The sequence below is a fragment of the Anopheles cruzii genome, chromosome 3 (genome assembly GCF_943734635.1).
Source record: "Anopheles cruzii chromosome 3, idAnoCruzAS_RS32_06, whole genome shotgun sequence".
NCBI classification, from domain to species: Eukaryota; Metazoa; Arthropoda; class Insecta; order Diptera; family Culicidae; genus Anopheles; species Anopheles cruzii.
Window position 1 is genome coordinate 38,499,549 of NC_069145.1, and position 19,792 is coordinate 38,519,340.

General features: G+C 50.1%; 6 protein-coding genes across 8 annotated transcripts; 2 read left to right on the forward strand and 4 right to left on the reverse strand.

Moving 5' to 3' along the window:
• Positions 1–489: 489 nt before the first annotated feature.
• On the reverse strand, positions 490–2,328 carry LOC128272377 (WD repeat domain phosphoinositide-interacting protein 3). Of its 3 annotated transcripts, none has more exons than XR_008269247.1 (4): positions 1,966–2,328; positions 998–1,876; positions 761–925; positions 490–707 (listed from the first exon to the last, which is right to left on the reverse strand). XR_008269247.1 is itself a non-coding variant. In XM_053010177.1 (4 exons), exons 1-3 carry the CDS (start codon positions 2,033–2,035, stop codon positions 819–821), a joined length of 1,056 nt encoding a protein of 351 aa, XP_052866137.1. In that variant the 5' UTR covers positions 2,036–2,328; the 3' UTR covers positions 490–707; positions 770–818. The 3 variants fall into 3 exon arrangements, 2 of the variants coding, with proteins under 2 accessions (XP_052866137.1, XP_052866136.1); XM_053010177.1 differs by having other exon boundaries at positions 770–925; XM_053010176.1 differs by having other exon boundaries at positions 490–925.
• Positions 2,329–2,700: 372 nt separating this feature from the next.
• On the forward strand, positions 2,701–4,178 carry LOC128273447 (histone RNA hairpin-binding protein). The gene is made up of 5 exons (XM_053011413.1): positions 2,701–3,028; positions 3,108–3,245; positions 3,376–3,466; positions 3,588–3,981; positions 4,052–4,178. The coding sequence occupies exons 1-5, from the start codon at positions 3,023–3,025 to the stop codon at positions 4,176–4,178; spliced, it is 756 nt and encodes a 251-aa protein (XP_052867373.1). The 5' UTR covers positions 2,701–3,022.
• Positions 4,179–4,310: 132 nt separating this feature from the next.
• LOC128273301 (uncharacterized) lies at positions 4,311–5,515 on the reverse strand. The gene is made up of 2 exons (XM_053011240.1): positions 5,396–5,515; positions 4,311–5,315 (listed from the first exon to the last, which is right to left on the reverse strand). The coding sequence occupies exons 1-2, from the start codon at positions 5,497–5,499 to the stop codon at positions 4,502–4,504; spliced, it is 918 nt and encodes a 305-aa protein (XP_052867200.1). The 5' UTR covers positions 5,500–5,515; the 3' UTR covers positions 4,311–4,501.
• An 828-nt stretch (positions 5,516–6,343) lies between these two features.
• Positions 6,344–10,618, forward strand: LOC128270359 (protein dispatched). The gene is made up of 9 exons (XM_053007758.1): positions 6,344–6,475; positions 6,540–7,065; positions 7,158–7,570; positions 7,651–7,742; positions 7,817–8,094; positions 8,167–8,458; positions 8,537–8,772; positions 8,834–8,988; positions 9,074–10,618. The coding sequence occupies exons 1-9, from the start codon at positions 6,344–6,346 to the stop codon at positions 10,616–10,618; spliced, it is 3,669 nt and encodes a 1,222-aa protein (XP_052863718.1).
• A 1,795-nt stretch (positions 10,619–12,413) lies between these two features.
• On the reverse strand, positions 12,414–14,806 carry LOC128272881 (basic-leucine zipper transcription factor A-like). The gene is made up of 2 exons (XM_053010764.1): positions 14,533–14,806; positions 12,414–14,450 (listed from the first exon to the last, which is right to left on the reverse strand). Exons 1-2 carry the CDS (start codon positions 14,692–14,694, stop codon positions 12,837–12,839), a joined length of 1,776 nt encoding a protein of 591 aa, XP_052866724.1. The 5' UTR covers positions 14,695–14,806; the 3' UTR covers positions 12,414–12,836.
• Positions 14,807–17,851: 3,045 nt separating this feature from the next.
• On the reverse strand, positions 17,852–19,532 carry LOC128273588 (protein C12orf4 homolog). The gene is made up of 2 exons (XM_053011591.1): positions 18,156–19,532; positions 17,852–18,095 (listed from the first exon to the last, which is right to left on the reverse strand). Exons 1-2 carry the CDS (start codon positions 19,530–19,532, stop codon positions 17,886–17,888), a joined length of 1,587 nt encoding a protein of 528 aa, XP_052867551.1. The 3' UTR covers positions 17,852–17,885.
• Between the last annotated feature and the right edge of the window lie 260 nt (positions 19,533–19,792).

A 19,792-nucleotide genomic window follows, 5' to 3' on the forward strand; every position in this document is an offset into this window, starting at 1 on the left:
AATTTAACAGTATCGGCACGGGGACAAAAAATCCGATTCGTGAACATTTTTATGTTAACATCGTCTCGAAGTAACGATGAACATGTTCACTTTTTTAAACCGCAAATAACCGGAAAACACTTCCGAATACTTTAACCGAAACACACATCATCAGCACGCTTTTTTTGAAATGACTCTTTCTGTGTAGTCTTTCTGAACTCCTGGCTAACTAGATAATAATAACCTGACTTTTGAACTTGACCTTTCTTTACCGAAACTGACCATAGCGAGATTTCTCTATTCTCTCTCTCTCTCTCTGTTATTTTCCGTAAAGAAAGGCCAAACCACGGAACGGGCTGCCAAGATAGATGTCACAGTGCCGGACGGTTGCGACGCATGACTTGGGAGTGTACTTTCAAACGGATGGCATTTATCAAAAACCGAACATAAAATACGATTTGAGATAACTTTGAGATAAAATCAACAAGTAGGGCGCGATTCAAGACACATTCGAACAAGTTTATTATATTCCTCGGTACATTAGTTCGGCGACACATTTCGTTGCCCATTCGAGCAGGATAAACGCCCCGGAACGAAACTGTTACTCGTACGATTCAAAGTCGTACAGAATTTCGGGCAACGTTCTTCGCGCTTCCGAACCCATCGGCGGCAGCTTGTCCCAATCCGCCCTTCGCATAGTGCGCCGCCCTGCGTGTTTTCTGCATGCGCTAGTAAATAATATATGTGTGTAAAATAATTTCGAATCATACGCAGCGCTTACAGCTCTCGCGTTACACGATAGACACTTCTGGCCACTTCTGGAGCTGCTGGCGCTCCCTCTACGTTTGATCGTCGGACATTTCGAGAAACTGTGAGCACACCTCCCGCGAGCATTCGCCCTTGCTGTTGTAGACAAATTTGTAGTAATGCCCATCTGCACATATCACTGTGGGAAAGAGAAAGGTTGAGATGAATCGACAGAGTTCACACGTTCACCGTGTTTCGCGCTTTTGCTTACCAATAACCGAGTTATTCTCCGAACCGAACGCGCAAATGCAAGGCGGCCCCTGGGGGATCGAAAATTTGCAGAACGACCACTGGCTGGTGAAGTAGCGCGTCAACATACTGGACCCTCCAACGCCGCTGCCCGACGTTCCCGATCCGTCGCGTGCCTTGGTCGGTTCCTCCAAGTTAAACACGTGGATCGTTCCGTGGTCCGACGAAACCACGACGGACGTGGACTGGTGGTTGAAGTTGATGCAATAAATCTTGGCCTGATTCGATCCCCGCCGCAGTTCGGCCACCTTCGCCCCGCTGCCCGTATCGAATATCCGTATCAGCGTACCGCGGTCGCTGGCCGTGGCCATCCGAGTGCCCTGCAGGTTCAACGCAATGCAACTGATCGCCGTCTCGTGGGCGATAATTTCCTGCGGTGCCTTTTCCGTGTTGGCCAGATCCACGATCTGCACATGACCGGTACGCCGCCCCGGAAAGGCGAGCAACGATTTGGAACTGTTTGGGCACAGCACACACAGGCCTTGCGGATTTTTCGACGTCTCGAACACGTGCAGCTGGGTGGGCGTTTGCGTAAATGTGTACACCTTGATGATGCCCTCGAGCACGACCACGATTCGATCGCGCCGCAACCGCACACCCTTCACGGGGGCATTAAAGTCGAGCGAAATCGCGGGCGCCTTCTTCAGATCGTCCCACACGAGCACCTTGTTTGGTGGGTAGAGGGGCCGCAAACCACCGCCGACCAGGGCGAGGTAGTTGCACCGGAACAGCATCTCCACGTACGCCACGCCACCATCGTGGAAGATTTGTCGCTCCTTCTCCTTCAACGGGTCACTGTTGTACACCCGGAACCCATTGTCCGTGGCGCACGCAAAACACCCTGCAAACAAATACGGCCACAATACGGAAGCAGGTAAGCAGGTGAGAGCGACGACCATTTGCGACGCGCTTTCCATCGTGTGAACTCACCCTGGTCCTGGTTAAAACCCGCATACAGCAATCCGTTACCGTACGGATTGCAATCCACCAGATTCATCATCCGTTGGCCACTATCTTGTCTACCGCGATGAGTAATGCGATTGCTGTCGATGGCAAACAAACACTTCTTTACGTCATTTCCCCAGGTGGGGGATGCTTTTCACCACCAACTGCAGCCACCTAACCCGCGCGAGCCGCTTTCGACGTTTCCCTGATTGTCGCGAGACGACTATCGTCCCCTTTTTTTACTACGCGGTGAGCCGTGCGTGCAACGTCCTGCACTCCTTTTCCTCCCGCAGATCGTTGTGATTGCGGTTATTCTTGGCAGCAACAGCCGGACCTAGGAAACGGGTACCGAAAATTGCTGCGACGAGAGAAAGCGATAACCTTCCGTCACAACATAAACTCCATCATGACAGCAGCACAGCGTCCGAACGTGCCCAGTGGTTGGCGGAAATCTGCCGCCGACCCGGAACATTCTTTGAAGGTACTCCTCCTAGATAACAGGGTTTTCAGCTGCTACCTCGCAAATATTGTGCAACATTTTTCAAAGCTGTTGTAGAATTATTAAATTAAAACAGCTGCTAATTATCCCGCCATCGGAGATCATGAGCCAAATATACGCAGCTCTGTCCCAAAGCTTGACAGTAGCTTCGGCATATTTTGGGCCCTTAACCTGTTATTGCCGCGTTTGTTTACTATTTTCCCGCGCTCCACACAAGCGTCAGCATGGGTTGTTCCTAGCAGCAGTTCCGATTTGGTTTAGTGCGCATTTTATATTCGACAACTCGCGGAAACGCTGTGTAAAAATAGTTTCAATGTGACGAAAGAATTTCCATTATTCTGATCTGAGTGTAGGTTTCCCCAAAAGAAGCGTGACACCATTGACAACACGAAGCAGTCGTAGCATTTCCACCTATTTTCCGCGCTTGCTACGCTTAGGGAAATTTTACCTGTTTCTTCGGGTACTTTGGTTATTGACAGAAGATAAAGTCCTGCTGCAACTAGGAGTGATTTATTATACAAAACCTGCTGAAAAAAGGACATAATGGCCGTAAGTGGAGCATGGGCGCCTTGTGTAATGTTAGAGCATTTTAAAAATTGTACTATTTGTCACTATTCGTCACAAATAGCTTACGTCGGACAACTGCCGAACGAAGAAGTCCCCGTCGAAACATGAAACGAGCTGGTACGAGGTGACGGTAAAGGAAGAGCAAAAGCTAATAGAAGAAGAGCTGCGGCAGGCGGCAGCGGAGGACGAAACGTCATCGGTAAGCCTCCATTATTTGTGCATGTGTTTGTACACTGCCCTCTGTCCCTTGGCTGGCCGGGCGTTCTTTTTCTTGCCGCTTACATTTGACTCCATTTGTTTTGTCCCATCGGTTCCATTGCGATCCGCAGGAGCGCACAGTTCCCGCCGTCGCCGTGCGCACAGATCTGTGGGAGCAACAGAGTGAAATGTCCCGGCGACAGATCGAGATCGATATTCTTGGTAAGTGACGATCGCGAAAAAGATGCGTAAACGATTTTTTCCGCTTCCCACCGTGCGCGTGCATCACCCACGATTGAGGTTATGAAATGTATACTAAGACCGAGCTGACCATTCCGTGCAGATTCAAAAAATGTGAAAAAGTATGAGAAACTGGTGAAAAGTGAAAAGATTAAATCACCGTTCAAACGGCGCCTATCGGATGAGAACTGGAGCAGCGACGATGAGTCAGGCGCTAGCGCCAAGGGAAACGGTCGTGGCACACCAGGGTTCGACCCGGATCGCGACGACGACGACGATCGACATATGTATTGGAAGAAGAGCAAAAAGGATGAGTACGATCGCGGCAGCACTCGATGGCGACGGGAAAGCTCTAGTTCTGGAGCGTCCAGCCAGAACAGCGGCCGCCGGATGATAGAGTTCGAAACGGATGAAGCCGTCCTGTCGCGACGCCAGAAGCAAATCGATTACGGCAAGAACACGCTCGGTTACACAAACTACATCGAGAAAATTCCCCGGTAGGTCTCACCGTAAAGGGGAATGACGAACATTATTTTACCTGTTGCTTATTTTCTGAAACCACCGCAGCCATGAACGCACCAAAGATCACCCGAAGACACCTCAAAAGCATATGAAATATAGCCGACGTGCCTGGGACGGTGTGATAAAGGTTTGGCGTAAACAACTTCACGTTTTCGATCCAAGTAGCAAGTGAGTTTTACTTTCTACTAGTTGCCGAGCGAATGCCTAATGTCTTCTTTTGCTTCCAGGTGCGATGATGAATGATGAATAGAACCATTTTTTCGGAAAACGGACATATGATCGTTTTGTTTCGTTGTTTCGTATTTATTCATATAGTTTTTCCTCTTTTTCCCACCGCAAGCATACATCCCTTCTTGCGAGCTTTCTACATTCTGTCTTTTTGTGTGATTTTCCGAGAACGAGAGATAAATGTTATTTACATTTAATTTTTTGCATTAATAAAACCAACTAGAGAAAACCACCAACGGAGTAATACGCATCGCATAGAAGTGTTTTTCATTCCAATTCTACGGCCAAACTATCGATACTTTCGGGAAAAAGGTCAGGTCGCGGTTGCAGTAGGCCGAGTATTTGATCCAATTTTTCATTTTGCCTCCGTTCCAAAGCGCACAATTTACTCTCTATTAAGTGCTCCAGTTCAACGAATTTCTTGTCTATGTAGTGCTTTATGGACGTTTCTACTAACGAAGGGACGCTTCCACCATTTGCGTTCGGTACCGTGTCCGTTTGCAGCACCTTGCCAAGGAGGTGTGCCAAATTACTGTCTAAGCTTTGCTGCTCATCACCTGCCGCTGGAGATGGATTATTATTGGCTGCATTCTGTGTGCTCGGACCCAGCGAACCAAGTACTAGCCGCTTACAGCTCTCTGCCTTCTCGGACAGTTCCGTGTTTTGCAACCGCTGCTGAACGCTGGCCACATTAATTCGACTGCCGGCACTGGCAGCCATCATTGTTCGCAGCGGATTAGGATTGCGCTCCATATAGAGTCGAGTACCGTACAGACAGAGTGGATGTGTGTTGGGAGAGATGAACTTTAACTGCAATTCGTCAATGTCGCTGGTAAACCGTATGTCGAATCGAAATACTTTAACCTCATCCAACGTGTACACTAGTTCCCCGTGGAAGGTGCGATAGTACTCGTTCAACCTGCCGTAGTAACATTCGATGACGGGACATTCGACGACCAACGACACGGCCCGCGGGAGATACAGTGGTATGAAGGATAGTTGCATTTCACATGCTTCCGGCCGATCGGTACCGGAAAGCACCAAACACATTTCTAGATCCAGCAACTCATCCAGAGGTACACTGGAAGGTAGAATAGGAAACAAAGGGAACGATTGTTACTCATTGCTCTGTGGGCCATTTCCACTAGACCTGTTACTTACAAACTTGGTGGTAGCGATTCGCTGACTTGCACCTGGATCTGTTTCTCGGGTGAACCTTCTGCGACTGGCCACGTATATTTACATCTATACGTTTCGCTATTCATGGCGCAGCGGAACAAGAACTAGCAAGTTTTGGCCAGCTCGAAACTATCGATCGCAGAACGCGAATCGCGTTGTTTACATGAGTCAGATGTAAACAAATCCCTCGTTCAAAAAAACACTTACGCGACACAAAAACACAATTGGCCTGTGTGTGTGTGTGGAATCCTTGGGATGTGTCAAACGAGCTGAAAAACGGTAGGAGCGCACATTTCTCGTCTTCCGTACCGAGCTGCGGGTGCCCGGCAATTTTGCTTCCGGTATTTCCCTGCCGCGGGAATGTGGTCAATTTGTGGTTAGTGAAATTATATAAGAACATCTGAACTACTGGAGCATTTACAAAACTATGCACGCTTTACACCGTCCTCGGAAAGCAACTGGTCGGTCGAGGACGGCTGACCAAAGGCTCGTTTTTCATAGGTGATTGGTTCATTTCATAGCCTCACGGCATAGCAGGCTGTGTATGAAGCGCTTAAAGTGTAAAAAATGTGTCTAGAAAATCAAATCAGCGAAGAATCCGTGCTCTGAGAAGAATATTAAAAAATGACGCTATATGAACTCCTTTTTAAGCCTTCCACCGGGGTGCGATACGTTTTCGCATCTGTGTAGGTGCAGTGTAGTGGTGAGCCAGAACCCGGGACAAACTACTACTCATAGTAACACAGCGTAAAAGAATGTAAATAACATGTTTTGGTTGTGCCTCGCTGTTGGCCTAGAACTGTGCTGTGTACCTACAGCCCACTCTTTATGCATTTCGCTCGCTCCGTCGTCCCCTTCGCCGGGGGTAGGCACAGAGTAGTGTTGCCAGGAGATTCCAGAACCGTGTAGTATTCTCAATGTGCCACCAACATGCACTGGTACTACAAGCTGTTAGCCCGCCGACCCTATCTGGTGTTGACGTCCGTCGGGATGCTATCCATTACCTGCATTATCGTGGCACTTTCCACCCGCAAACTGCCCGACTTCGATGATCCCACCTTGGTAACTAGCATCGCGTTTTTTTGTAGTGCATTCCCGTAACAATACTTCGATCCTTCTCTGGCAGGGTTTCGAAGCTCGCGGAACATCGATTGGCAAACGGTGGACGGCATGGCGCAATCTATTGGAAGCAACGGGCGCTTCAGGCGGCCTGGTGGCCAACCCGAAGGAACTAACACTTGGCAGCAACAATCAGATACACTGGAACCGCCGCGGTACGGTCGCACCAAAACAGCGAAAGCATAAATCGAAAAAGAAAGATTCCGCCGAGGGAAAGAAAAAACCATCGCAATCAAGCAAATCCATACGACTCGTAAAGGAACTGTATCATAACCGGACATCTATGACGATGGGAAGCGGCGGCGGTGAGCTCATAAATTTCGAGGAATACGACAACGAAACCGTGACAAGCCGTGGTGCCCGAATGGAGGTATGGGAGTACGGGAAGAATCAAACGTTTTACACGGACGAGATCGGTAATAAGACGATGGAAAAGAAGCGCGCCAAGTGGGACACGCTGCGGAAGCTGAAACCGCCACCGGAACCGATCGAAATACACATTCCCTCCGATGGCTTCTTCTGTGAATCACCAAGTAAGAAAGAGTCTGCGGGCACCGGAACCTATTAAGGGCGTACTAGTAACATCTCTGCTTTTGGGGCGCTTTGCTTTTACTTACCCATTCAGACAAAGAATACGCACATTTGGTAGCGCAGCGTATAAATGCCAATCTGAATGACACGCTGTTCGAGTTAAACGCCTTTCTGGCGCTGTGCGAGCTGGAGCAACGTATTGTCACGGTAGAACACTACGAGGATATTTGCCAGCGCGAACTGACCACCAGCAGCTGCTGTCGCCCGTGGTCGGTCGTCAACTATGTCACCTTTCTGTCCAATAAAACTTCCTGCTTCGAGCTGAACGAGGAGGACGTAGCGATGGTCAAAACGCTGCTTTTTGACTGCTTCCCGTACTATCGCAGCATGAAGCTGAGTAACGATTGCCTACGTTCGAGCTGCACGGCACCGACGGAGTGCCAACAGCACAACGCCGTCTACAACATCCTGCACTACCTGGCCAGTTCGGATTTTATTCGCCAAAACGTACGGATCATTGCCTTGCAACTTTGTCTGTCGTGCTGTATATTTAACCGTTGTTTTTTTGTATTCCACGACCGGGCTAGGAATCGGCCGAGTTTTTAAACGCAACCATGATCTTCTTACCAATCGCACGAAGCACCAAATCGATGGAATTTTATCACAGCATCAGCCGAGTGTACGTTTTGGCATCAAACATTCCGTGAACTCCGCAATCACAGAACTATCGTCTCGTTGCTATTTCTCTTTCAGAAAGCTTGCCAACGAGCTAGTGGCGATTGTGGCGATGGATTTGGGTCTCAAGAATGCCCTGTTTGACGAGTGCTTGCTGCGTGACGGGTGGCTGATCGGACTGGGTGGCATCTTTGTGGTACTCTGCATGTGGCTCTACACGGGATCGCTTTTCGTGACAATCATGACCGTGACGGCGGTGGCGTTTTCCCTAGGCATAGCCTACTTCATCTACTCGTTTGTCTTCGAGCTTACGTTCTTTCCCTTCATGAATCTGCTGGCCGTTATCGTTGTTGTCGGTGGGTAGTGCAGCCTTAAATAACAGTTTTTCTTTGAAATCGATGTGTAATCTAGTTTTCTTTTCCTCTTAGGAATCGGGGCCGATGATGCATTTATCTTTCTGAAGATCTGGCAATGTACGATCGCCGATCAGTTGAAGAAAACGGACGGTGCTGCCGGCGCCATAGTTATCCCGATCGCGCCCTCTTCCGGATCGTGCAGCATGGAATTGAGCGGAGCGGTGCGCCCTTCCGATGCCCTTGTCGAAATTATGGGTAGCACTTTGCGCCATGCTGCCCTCTCGATGCTCGTAACATCGCTGACGACGGCAGCGGCTTTCTACGCGTCGTATGTGAGCTCTATAACGGCTGTTCAATGTTTTGGGTAAGTGTGGAGCGATCATAATTTTAAAGCTTGGTCCGATTTGGAGAGATTCATGATTGGCTTGATCGTATTTTTTAGAATCTTCTCCGGGACAGCGGTAATGGCGAATTACTTTTTGATGGTCACGTGGCTTCCGGCGGCCGTTTCTATAGCGGAGCGTATCTCCTGCCTGATGCTGCTGCGGCCATTCACCCCCCTGACGGCCTTGCGCTGCAACGGACCGTTCGTGACATTCACACGTATCAGCCGCCGCGTCGAGGACACTATCATCGGGTTGGTGATTAATCTGCCGGTTGTGTGGATAGCACTCCTCGGTACGTTGTTCACGATCTCGACGTCATCGAACAGGTTACAATGATCAGTCGTACTTTTCAGGATTAATCGGCATACTAAGTGGCGTACTGGTGCTCCATTGGCCAAAGTTGCGGCTGCCCGATTCGCCGGACTTTAAGCTGTTCATCAGCAACCATCCGTTCGAACGGTACGACAGTGAGTACAAGGATATGTTTTGGTTCGAAAAGATGTATACCGTAAGTAGGAGCGACCAAGCCCGAGCGTTCTCACGCAATCGAGAGATTGCTCACAATCCTTCCTTCTTGCCATCTTTCCCGGCAGGCGACGGAAAGCTTCAAAATTCCGCTCCGCTTCGTCTGGGGCGTCCTGCCCGTCGATCGGGGGAACTTTCTCGATCCGGAGGCACGCGGCGAGTTGTACTTTGACGACACGTTCGACATGAGCGCCCCGGAATCGCAACGGTGGCTGCTGCAGTTTTGTCGGCGTATCAAAAACCAAACCTTCTACCAGACCAGCTACGGGCTGCTGCTACCGAACTGTTTCATCGAGAATTTCATCAGCTGGATGGGCAGACGATGTAACGATTCGATGGGTGAAATCGATCGAACGCCGTGCTGTGAAGTGTCGCCGTTTCCGTTCGCCCCGGAAATCTTCGATCAGTGTTTACCCGAGTCCATCTCGTCGTTGTACGAAACACCGCGTGAATTTTTCATTCCGGGCGTGGCGGGGCCCAAATTTGCACGCAGTTCGTTCGTCCTCGAAGGATCAGCCACGGATAGTCGGGAGAACCGGGAGCCGCCGGCGAGCAGCGATGGCAAGATGGTGAAGGCGGTCGTTATCGAGTACGAGAGCACACAAATCTTCACCATGTCGTACACCGAGATAGATGCCTTCGTGCGCTCGGTGGAGCGCTGGTTAGCGGAGCAGCTCAAGGATGCACCCCCCACAATGGCCAACGCGTGGTTTACCAGTGAGCTGGAGTTCTTCGACCTGCAGGATACCCTCTCCACCGGCACGCTGGTGGCGATCGCGATGGCAATGGCGGTGGCGTTACTCGTCCTAATGCTCGTGACACTCAACGTGCTAATCTCTCTTTATGCCATTGTGACGGTCACGCTAACGATTCTGACCACGGTGGCCATATTGGTGCTGCTGGGGTGGAAGCTGAACGTGCTCGAAAGTGTGGCCGTTAGTACGGCGATCGGGCTGGCGGTAGATTTTAGCCTCCACTATGGTGTACACTACCGTCTCTCGACCGAGCCCGATCGTCGCTCATCGACACAATTTTCACTACACCGTATGCTCGGGCCGACGGCTATGGCCGCCATCACGACCGGGATTGCCGGTGCACTGATGCTGCCCTCGAGGGTGCTCGCCTACATCCAGATCGGTGTGTTTCTAGTCATTGTGATGACGATCAGTTGGGTGTACGCGACGTTCTTCTTGATGAGTTTACTGTGTGTCATCGGTCCTCAGTACGGCTTTGGTCAGTTTAGTTATCCGAAGCTACTGGGAGGTTCGCTGCGCAGCGATGGCGGCAAGTCACCGACGGAGCTCGACAACAGTGAGGTGTCCCGGCATAATACTCATCATCATCAGAACATGGTCACGGAGCAGCTGCTGTCAAACTCCAGCTCAGCTGCCGGCGATCTTGTCGGTTCGGAGTCACACGAGCTCGATTCGCTAACGTCGAACTCGATCATCAAACCCATCGGGCTCGATATTGCCCGGCCGATCAATTTTGATCGGGCTTTCAGGAAGAAGTACTCGGACCCGCGCGAGCAAAGCCCATCCACGGCGAGTGCGATCACGATGGTGTTACCCGATGATGTCGATTCTCGCATGCTGGCTAGTGGCGTACAGTGATTCCGACGCAATTTTATTTTACGAAAAAGGCATGATGGGAAGAAGGCCCACACTTGGACGCAGGAATCAAATCAGATTCCAAGGTAACTGTGTACTTAGAGAAGCAAACCCATTTGTATTATATTGATTGATATTTGTGTGTTGCGGGCGGGCGCCACGTTAGCGTTACTTCCGGCTCTAGAGCTTGCTTCCGGCGCCACCTTCTGACTGGTTACTGTAGAAAGAAATCGTTTGTTAAGTGCAGTTGGGAGTGATAGGGAGCAAGAGAATCGTGGGAAACCCCCGTTTCTCTCGTTTGTTGTTGAGCCGGCAGTTTTAAGATTTTGGAAGGTGTTAAGAAGAACAGGTCCGCTAGAGCAGTGGAAAATGATCTCATTGGGACAGAGGTTTAGTGGAAGGTTTAATGCTGCAGCCAACTGCCGTGTTTAGTTATTAGAAAGTTAACGTTGCCAAATCACCCCAGGCTTCTAGAGGAGACAAGCACAATCGCAAATCGTTTCGAGCTGGCGTGAAACATGCGCTTAATGTTGTACGTAATATGCTAATATTTCCGCCGAAGAGAATGTTGAATGTGCTCGAAGTGGGGCTTTGCGGACCCGTGGCTCCGTGGGGCTACAATCGGTTCACTCTTTACGTATGCTCCGTAGACACACATGCATGTTGTGAAAACAATTAGTGGAACCACGTTGTGATACATACCAGATATATATATACCATACTATACTAATAATCGATTATTGTTGGAAAAAACAGGTTTTACAGTGTTAAGGGAAAAGTCATTTAAAGAGTTAATAAGGCGAGTAATTCGAAGGAGCTCAGTAAAGTGGCTCAATGTCGTACAAACCAGGAAATGAGATGCAAAACCAAAGCAAGCGTGTTTGGCCCATTTCATCGCCAGCCGCCATCCGGCTGGGCAGCAAGAAGAGGAATTTCTTAGTGTTTGAACGAATTCGAAGAATAAAGCGTGAATCACCCATTTATTCATCGGTTCTACGGTGTAAACTGTGAGTGTCACGTTGCGCGCGCGTTTCTATACTCTGCGTACATCCGATACGGTGCTGTGGTCATCCTGTTTGGTTTTCCAGCGCTCTTCTAAACGGCGGGACTTTTCGGTCGTCGGTGGCAATCACTTTGCTAGACGATCGATTGATTTTACCTTTGTTTTATTGTGTTCTCCAATGTGTTGTTCATGGGGATGTGTGTGTGTGTGTTGGTTTGTGCCGCAGCAAATGGTTCGTTTGCTTTTCTGTTTTGTTTGTTTTGGCGAAAAGTGTACCATCCGATCCTTACACGTTACAGTTGTTAATTAGCATGTTCCGCAAATTTCTATGTGTATATATATATTTATATATTTATACTCATGATCATATATAACTATATGTATAGGTCCTTTTTCGTCCTCTTCCCTTTCATCGGCTTCTTAACACCTATGCTGGATTTCTCGCACTTATGGTCTAGGAGAAACTATTAAAAATGAAATGTTACTGAGGGGGGTGGGAGTCGGAAAAAAGTCAAAAGTATGAAAATTCCTTTACCTAGCAAAATAAAACATGTCTCAACCTGGAAATAATCGGGGTGGCTCTATCCTAGCTTCTTCTTATACAATACACATTTTTGCCCAGCGGGTTCTAGCGTTTCGTTTTTTTGTTGTTGTTTTACAATTGTGTTTAAAAGTTACCCATCCTACGCTAAGTTGCTAACGGTTTGCGCGCCCAACGAGAGCGTAGAGTTAGTGAAGGAGAAAAAAAAGTTATAAACATCCGCCAGCCGTTGCTCTCCTCGCGTGTCCAACACGCCCTGGCCAACACGCGGTCGGTGATTTGTTGTTGTTTCTTAGGGAAAACCGGAGAGAGTCACGGCGTGGTCTTGTGAAGTCTTTATAGTCGTGGGGCACTTCTCTCTCCGGTCAAAATCCGGTCCCCGTACACAGTATTTCTTGGGGCCACAACGGGGGGGAAAAGCAGTACTGTTATCGTAAGTGTAAATTATATAGAAAAAAGGAAAATGTTAACCACAATTCCAATGTGCCGCGCTTCGCGAGCCCAACAACAGGACTCGGCCAGGTTCGGCCATCCGGTACCACCGAGCAGCCTCCCGTTAAAACATTGATCTGCCTGATTGCTAGCAGAAAATAATAAACACAAATTCAAGGCATCGGCCCCACACATTCATTTAGCCTGTGTCTTCGTGTTTCATGGCGAGACAGCGTCCCTCGAAATTACTCGTTCACCGGATGCAGCACGACATGCGGACGAATGATTTCCTCGATGTCCATCGACATCGTACTCTCTTCCTTGACCACCTCGTCCACCCCGCCCACCACCTCGTGGTGATGGTGGTGACCGCCGTGGTGCGAATGGTGCTGATGATGCCCGTGTTGTTGGTGCTGCGGCTGGTGGTGGTGGTGTTGTGCCGTCGGCTGGTGATCGGCCGAACCGGACGACCCGGTGGTGGTGATCAGCTCGCTACCGCTGCTACTGTTCTGCTGCACAAAGTCCATGTCCGAACTGAGGTCAAGTGAAGCGTTGTTCGTAATGCCGTGTGAAGCGGTCGTCGTCGTCGATGTCGAGCCGGTGATCGTTAGCGTGCCGCCAGCCCCCCCGGTCAGCGTTACCGTTTCGCCGGCCAGCGTCGTGGAAGAGGTGCCGGGATGCGGCGCGAGAACGGCACCGCCACTCGTGGTGGTGATTTTGTGCAGCTCGCCCAGCTCCTCGCTATCCGACTGCATGATCATACTCTGATCGGAACCGCTACCGTTGGAAGGTTTATTCGAGATGATGCGATCGCGCAGCGACGGATCGTGATTGTGCGGCGAACCGACCTCTTTCACCTTCTGGTAGTCCTCCGTGATGTGCAGTATAGCCTGGCAGCCTTTCCGCCCGTTCCACGCGCACTTCCACGCCGCAATGCCGTTGCGTATTTTCTGCTGCGTCCGGAACCGGTAGCCGTTGTAGATGAGGAACGTTTGGTAGCCATCCTTCGTGACCAGCTGGTAGTGGTTACGCTTGTAGTTCGTCGTGTCGATCAGCCAACCGTCCCCTACCAGGATGTCGTTGGACACTTTTCGCTTCGACGGTTGGTCGCGCGATTTTTTCTTCTTCGACGACGACGACTTGCCGGTGGAGGTGTTGGGAGTGCTCCCGACCGAGGACGTAGTGACCGGTGCGGGACAGGGCGACATCAGGCCGTCGGGTGATCCGCCCGTGTTGACCACGACGCAAGTCCCGGCCTCTACGGACGACTGTTGCTGTTGGTGTTGCTGCTGTTGTTGCTGCTGCTGCTGCTGTTGCTGTTGCTGCGAATGTTTTGGATTATCCATCGGGTTCTCTGCCACCGATACGGGCAGCCCATGATTGTGTTGGCCGATTTCGGCGACCACCTGTATATTGTCGTCCACTTCGATGGCGGCCGGACACTGGATGTCACTGGCCGACGCCACGCACAACCAGACGCCCATCTGGGTCGGAGAGGCCGTGAAGAGTTGTTTTTTGAACTCCAAAATGTTACCGTTCAGCGGTGGACCACCCTCGAGCGATATGCGCTGTTCGAGGCCAACCTGCGACTCATCGAGACCGCCGCCGCCTGCACCACCACCACCACCGGCGCCACCCAGCTCGGATCCTCCGTTGGCGCCCCCGTTCGAGTTGCTGCTGTGCGTCGCGTCCGGCTGCATGCTGACCACGTTGTAGATGGTCGCGTGGTCCACCGACTTGCGCTTCTCGCGCAGCAGCGCATCGTTCTCCTTCACCTTCTCCCTGTACTCGTAAAACTCCTCCACCAGTGTGACGCATTTGCCGCAGATGTAGGAATTTATGTCCTCCTCGAAGCTTATCTGAAAACATGGAACGTTAGCGTTAGCGCGCCGCGGGGTTTGGGGGGCCCGAAACCGAAACCGATCCATGTGGGGCACTTACCGCTATGGGCACAACCTCGAGTATTTTGATAAGCAGAGATTCGTTTTCGTTGCCCGCGTTCGGGAAGAGCTCGTACAGTTCGCAGGCGGTCGAGAAGCACAACCGACAGAACGGTGGTTCCGCCTGGATCTGCGTCTGCAGCGACTCCATCTCCAAGGCCATGGCTGACCCCGTGCACGCCGCCCGCTGGACTCCAACCGGGATGAGAATTTTGCGTCCTGCGGTCTCAACGCTCAATCAGCAGCCTCCCGGCGGCAGCAGCAGAATGGATTGGAATTTCCCGACTCCCGTTCGAAAGCGCGTCCGCGTCGCCAGCTCTGGCGCACTCTCCCCTCGCGCGCGCGTATTTACAATGGACGCACGAATCGCGTGGTGCAATAGACGAGGGACGAGAAACACACACAAAAAATGGTAAACACAAGCACCGCGCCAGTACGAAAGCTGGCCTGGCCTGGGCTGGAGGCTGGATGGATAAATGGACGTATTTTTGTTCGCTTGTGAATCTCTTTCACTCTCTCTCTCTCTCGCTTTGGCACGTGGTAACCTCGCGCAATGCACGACACGCAGAGATTGACCGCGTTTGTTCCCGCTCTCTTTCGGTGGCGCTTCGCGTTACCTTTGAGCTTTCGCTTTTCGCTGCCTTCCCGGGGCTGCCGCTTCCAACCTCTCTTTCACTCACTCACAGGCACGCGGACACTGTCACGTTCTCTTTCGTGCTCTTTCGGGTTCCTTCTGCCCCGATTGTGTATTTTGTAAGCCGCGCGAGCGTTATTCCTTTCAGCTACACCACCCTCCCACCAGCAGCAGCGGGGTTACGGATTCGGAACACTACTGCGGGGCTCCGGGCCTTACACACTTCACATTCCCACGGAGTTCACGCTGCAAATAAGCCGTAAAGAGAGAAAGAGAGAGAGAACATGAAGCTGACAGAATGGTTTACTACAAACAACGAATCTGCGGCCAGGAAACGAAAGGACGCAAAAGCAGGACGCGAACACGGACGAAAACAACTTGTTCACCGGCGGAGTCACAAGGGGGGGATCGTGTCACGATGACCAATAGGCCTCACATACGGTCACATACGGAGGCGCTGGGCCACGGTACAAGAAATGCCACGCGTTTCCTTGGACGCGATCTCTCTGGTCGCCTACCGATCGCAGGTTGCTGCGGTAGAAGCGACCGAACCGGAGAAGGAGTGGAGCTGCACAAAAAAAGGGTTGACACAAGAGCCAACAGCGTTGGCACTGCCTTTCTCGGTGATCTTCACATTTCGTTTCGCGCTGACTCACATTAGAGGCTCCAGAGCACCACTTTCGACACGACGGTCCACTCACGATCGACACGGACACCACGAAGAAAGGAATGCGGCACACACTGGAGAATACGGTTCTGCCGTCAATGAACGTTCCCTGCGCTACTATCAACAGCGGACCACCATCTTACGGCGACGACGACGACGGCGGCGGCTACGACAACGGCTTCCTATGATGATGCTACTGTTGCTGTTGGGCGTTTTGACAGCCCGCTTCCCCCCCGAGAGGCCTGCGGCGCTGGCTTCAATCCGGGGTATTTTCGGACAGAAAACGGCGCTTTCGAAACAGGCAGCGGAAGTAAACAACGAAAAACGCGTACAATTCTTCGATCCTTCGCGTGACTCCGCGACACTTACGAATCCGACACACGCACAGACAAACAGCACAGCCGCTGGCTACCGCCTACCGCCGCCGCACCATCTCGCTCGTGGAATGATGCCCCTTTTTGGGAAGACGGTCGAAACGCTCGAGCTACGGCTGCTACCTTTACGATTGCGGGGTTCTCGGGCCGATGTAGTTCAGCCCGGCCGTGTTCCCGTTGCGCGAATTAAAGTGGAAAAAGTGTCTCATAAACAAAAATATGTCAAGTCCCCGACGACTTTGCGAGCCTCAAAGATGAACTTTGCTTGTTGGCAACAAGCAAAGTAACAGCCAGATTCAGCAGCTCAGCAGGCAGCGCACAATGGCCGCTGGGTCGCCGCTGTCACTTTGGGCCCTTTCAAGGTGTTCAGCAGTTGGGTCATTATTCTCCTTTGGGCGCCGACACCAGATGGCGCTGCGTTGTTTGTATTATTAAGTTGGGACAAAAGTTTTCGACGTTTTTCACGATAGATGCCATTTGTGATCGAATATCTCGTGAAGTATCGATCCGACAGTTTCAAGTTTGTGCTCGTTTTAAAGCTGATCCTTTACACTTCAAAAAATACTCTCATTGTTTTTTGTTTGTTGCACTCGTTTTGGAGTTACAGGTGGTTAACAATGGAGGTTAACTAAGAGAAAATTCGGTACATTTTACAGTTTTTGTCCGATAAAGGCGAAAATTCAAGTTAGGCCGCTGGTGCATTGTGCATGGTGTTTGTGGTGCCGATACTCTAATAGCTTGTAATATTCAATTTTTGTTTCGTTAAGCCGTTTCAGTAAATTTTTTGTTTAAGTTGCACCTCGCACAGGCAGACACGTCGTCGAAAATGTCGATTAAATCACAGAAATAATCAAAGTTGATCGGCATGTTAATAATCAGAGCATCGGCCAGGAGCTAAAGATTACCCATCAAAGAGTTTTAAGTCATTTGCACAAAGCTGTAATTAGAAAGAAGCTTGATGTTTTGGTGTCACCCTATTTACTCCAAAAAAATGATGGATCGAATTTCCTTCTGAGCAATTTTGGCCAAACGGAATGATACCAATCCATTTCTTTAACGGATGGGTATTGGGGATGGGGAATGGGATACATACGACAATACTGTCTGACAATGACCGTGTTCTAAGCGTGATTAAGTATCTTAACCGGTGGTCAAACCAGGACTCCACCACCAGGAAGGTTCTAATGAGTGGGACTTGAAAGGAACCTTTGATTATGAGTTGCTTCCGTGTAGCCAAATCTCTACTGTCTACTACTATTATTAAGTTTGGATGGTTTTAAATGATTTCAAACAACGAAAAATCTAATACGAGGATGAAAAATTGCAATCAAAAATGAATCCACAACACAACTATTAAAAATTTACACAAAAATCAATCATTATTCGGTAGCTGCTCAGTTGCTAAACTTCTTTTTGCCCTTTATCATTATTATTGTCGTTAACCAAGAGTACCGAATGCCACTCAAGGCAGAACAGCACTTCTTGCAGACAACATTATTAAATTGCACACAGCTAACGAAAATTTTGATAACGGTAACAGGTACCGAACCCATGAATATGCACGATCCGACGGATTGTTTATTGCGAAAACTTAAAGAAAAGGTATTACTTGATTACACAATATTTTACCATTTATAATGACGATCACTGCAAACAGTATTATAGTATTATCGCTTTCGTTATTGGAGTACTTTCGGGTTGGCTACGCGAAACACGTGTGGCACCATGTCGGCCAGAGTGCGAAACAATTCCTCGGACATATTGTGGGGCAAAAGCAACTGTAGTGTGTTCAGTTCAGCACCGCCCCAGCTGGCCGATTCAATCATGAACCCTTTGGCGCACTTAAACACCAATTCTGCCCTCCGAATGCACCAACTCACCGTCATGTCCTGCAACGGAAGGGATGAGATGTATTGCCTTTGGATTTCTTTTCCGCTCCGTAAACTTACCTCGGACATCTCGTGGCGCAGTAGCGCCGGTATGGTGAGGGTGGTAATATCGTGGCGGCTTGAGATTTTCAGTATATTCCTCAAACCCAGTATCACCGGATGCCGCGAGTTGATTTCGCTCGGGCTTTGGAATGTTTCGTCCGAGATAAGATGAAAGATGACGTGTGAGTGCGACAGGTTCGAGTGCCGCGTGATGAAAGCATCCCCCGGTTTCACCGTCACCACGTTGCGGTCTGGACGCCGGCCCGCAGCGGCCAGTGATTGTGCGCCGCTTACCTCCTCGGTCGAACCATGCTGGAGGTTACGCAGATCCTCCTGAATACGTTCGATCTGTCGATCGATCTGATCGAAGTGGAATTCGGTCGACATGTTGGCGTTGCGCCGAATTTCTCGGTCCGGACTAATGGTTCCGGATGGCGTGAGTACAACGATTCCGCACAGTGAGCTAGAGTACAATCCAAGAGCCACATTCGGACCCCCGAACGAGTTGTCGCCGTAGAGCGGGCTGCAAAGATCGGACACGCGCGTGCTCAGGATGCGAATGTTGTGCATATGTTTCAACTGGGATCCGAGATGGATTGTGAAACTTTCTTCCATCGAAGGCGCTTGTGTCGAAATCATCGACCAACGGTTGCCGATCTGCGTGGGGCTTTCCGACTCCCCGAGGAAGCTTTCGTCCACGTGCTGTATCACCCAGTTGCGGTGCTCGTGTTTCTGGTGTCCGCGCGTCGACTCGAGCTCCGATTCGCACTGTTTGCGAATCATATTTTGCATGCCGTACTGCTTCGCCAGCATGTGATTGATGTTTTCCGGCGTGATGGAAATGTCCAGTAGCTTGAGCTTCGATTCGATCTCCTCCTGGTGCAAAGTGTTCATCGTCGTGATCTGCTGTGTCATCTGCGTGCTCAGACTCGCGATTGTCCGCGCGTATTCTCGCTCCTTCCCTAGGATCTCTGGCAGTAGCGACGAGTGTACCAACTGGTGGTAGCTTTGCGCGAAAATTTCCTCATCCGACGGACCGATCCGATCGGCGTACTCGAGAACTTCTTCGCGGTACAACTTCTCGATATCCAGCGCCAGCGTACCCACCTCGGGACTTCCGGTGGTGCGGAATTTCTCCAGCAGCAGCTCATCCCGCTCATCGTAGAAGGCTTGATTTTCACGCTCGACAAACTGTTGCAGCACTCCAAGCAAACCGCGATCCGCCTTCAGAAACTTCATTATCGGATCCATCCGGTTGGTTATAATCTGATGGGTAAGCTCGGTCACACTGCCTTTGTACGGTATTTCAATGGCGTACACCAGCTTACCCTGCTTGCCGTCCACATTTTCATACTCATAGCAAAAATCCACAATTTTGCTCGGTTCTAGCTCCATTCCGATAATTGATAAATCAACGCCTACTGTGTTTACATTCTGTTGTCCCCTTTTTGGCTACCGCTATTTTGACATTTGCTTATCAACGCCAAGCAGGGTTGTCTCGCAGTATTGCAACCAACGTACTGCAAAATCTTTAAATAAGTTAAGAATGTGAAAATGAGAAGAAATGAAATATTTGCCTTTGCTTTGCACGCATTTTTTACAAATTTAGATTTCATCTCAATCATACTGTTTGTTTCCAGCTAGCGAAGTAACTT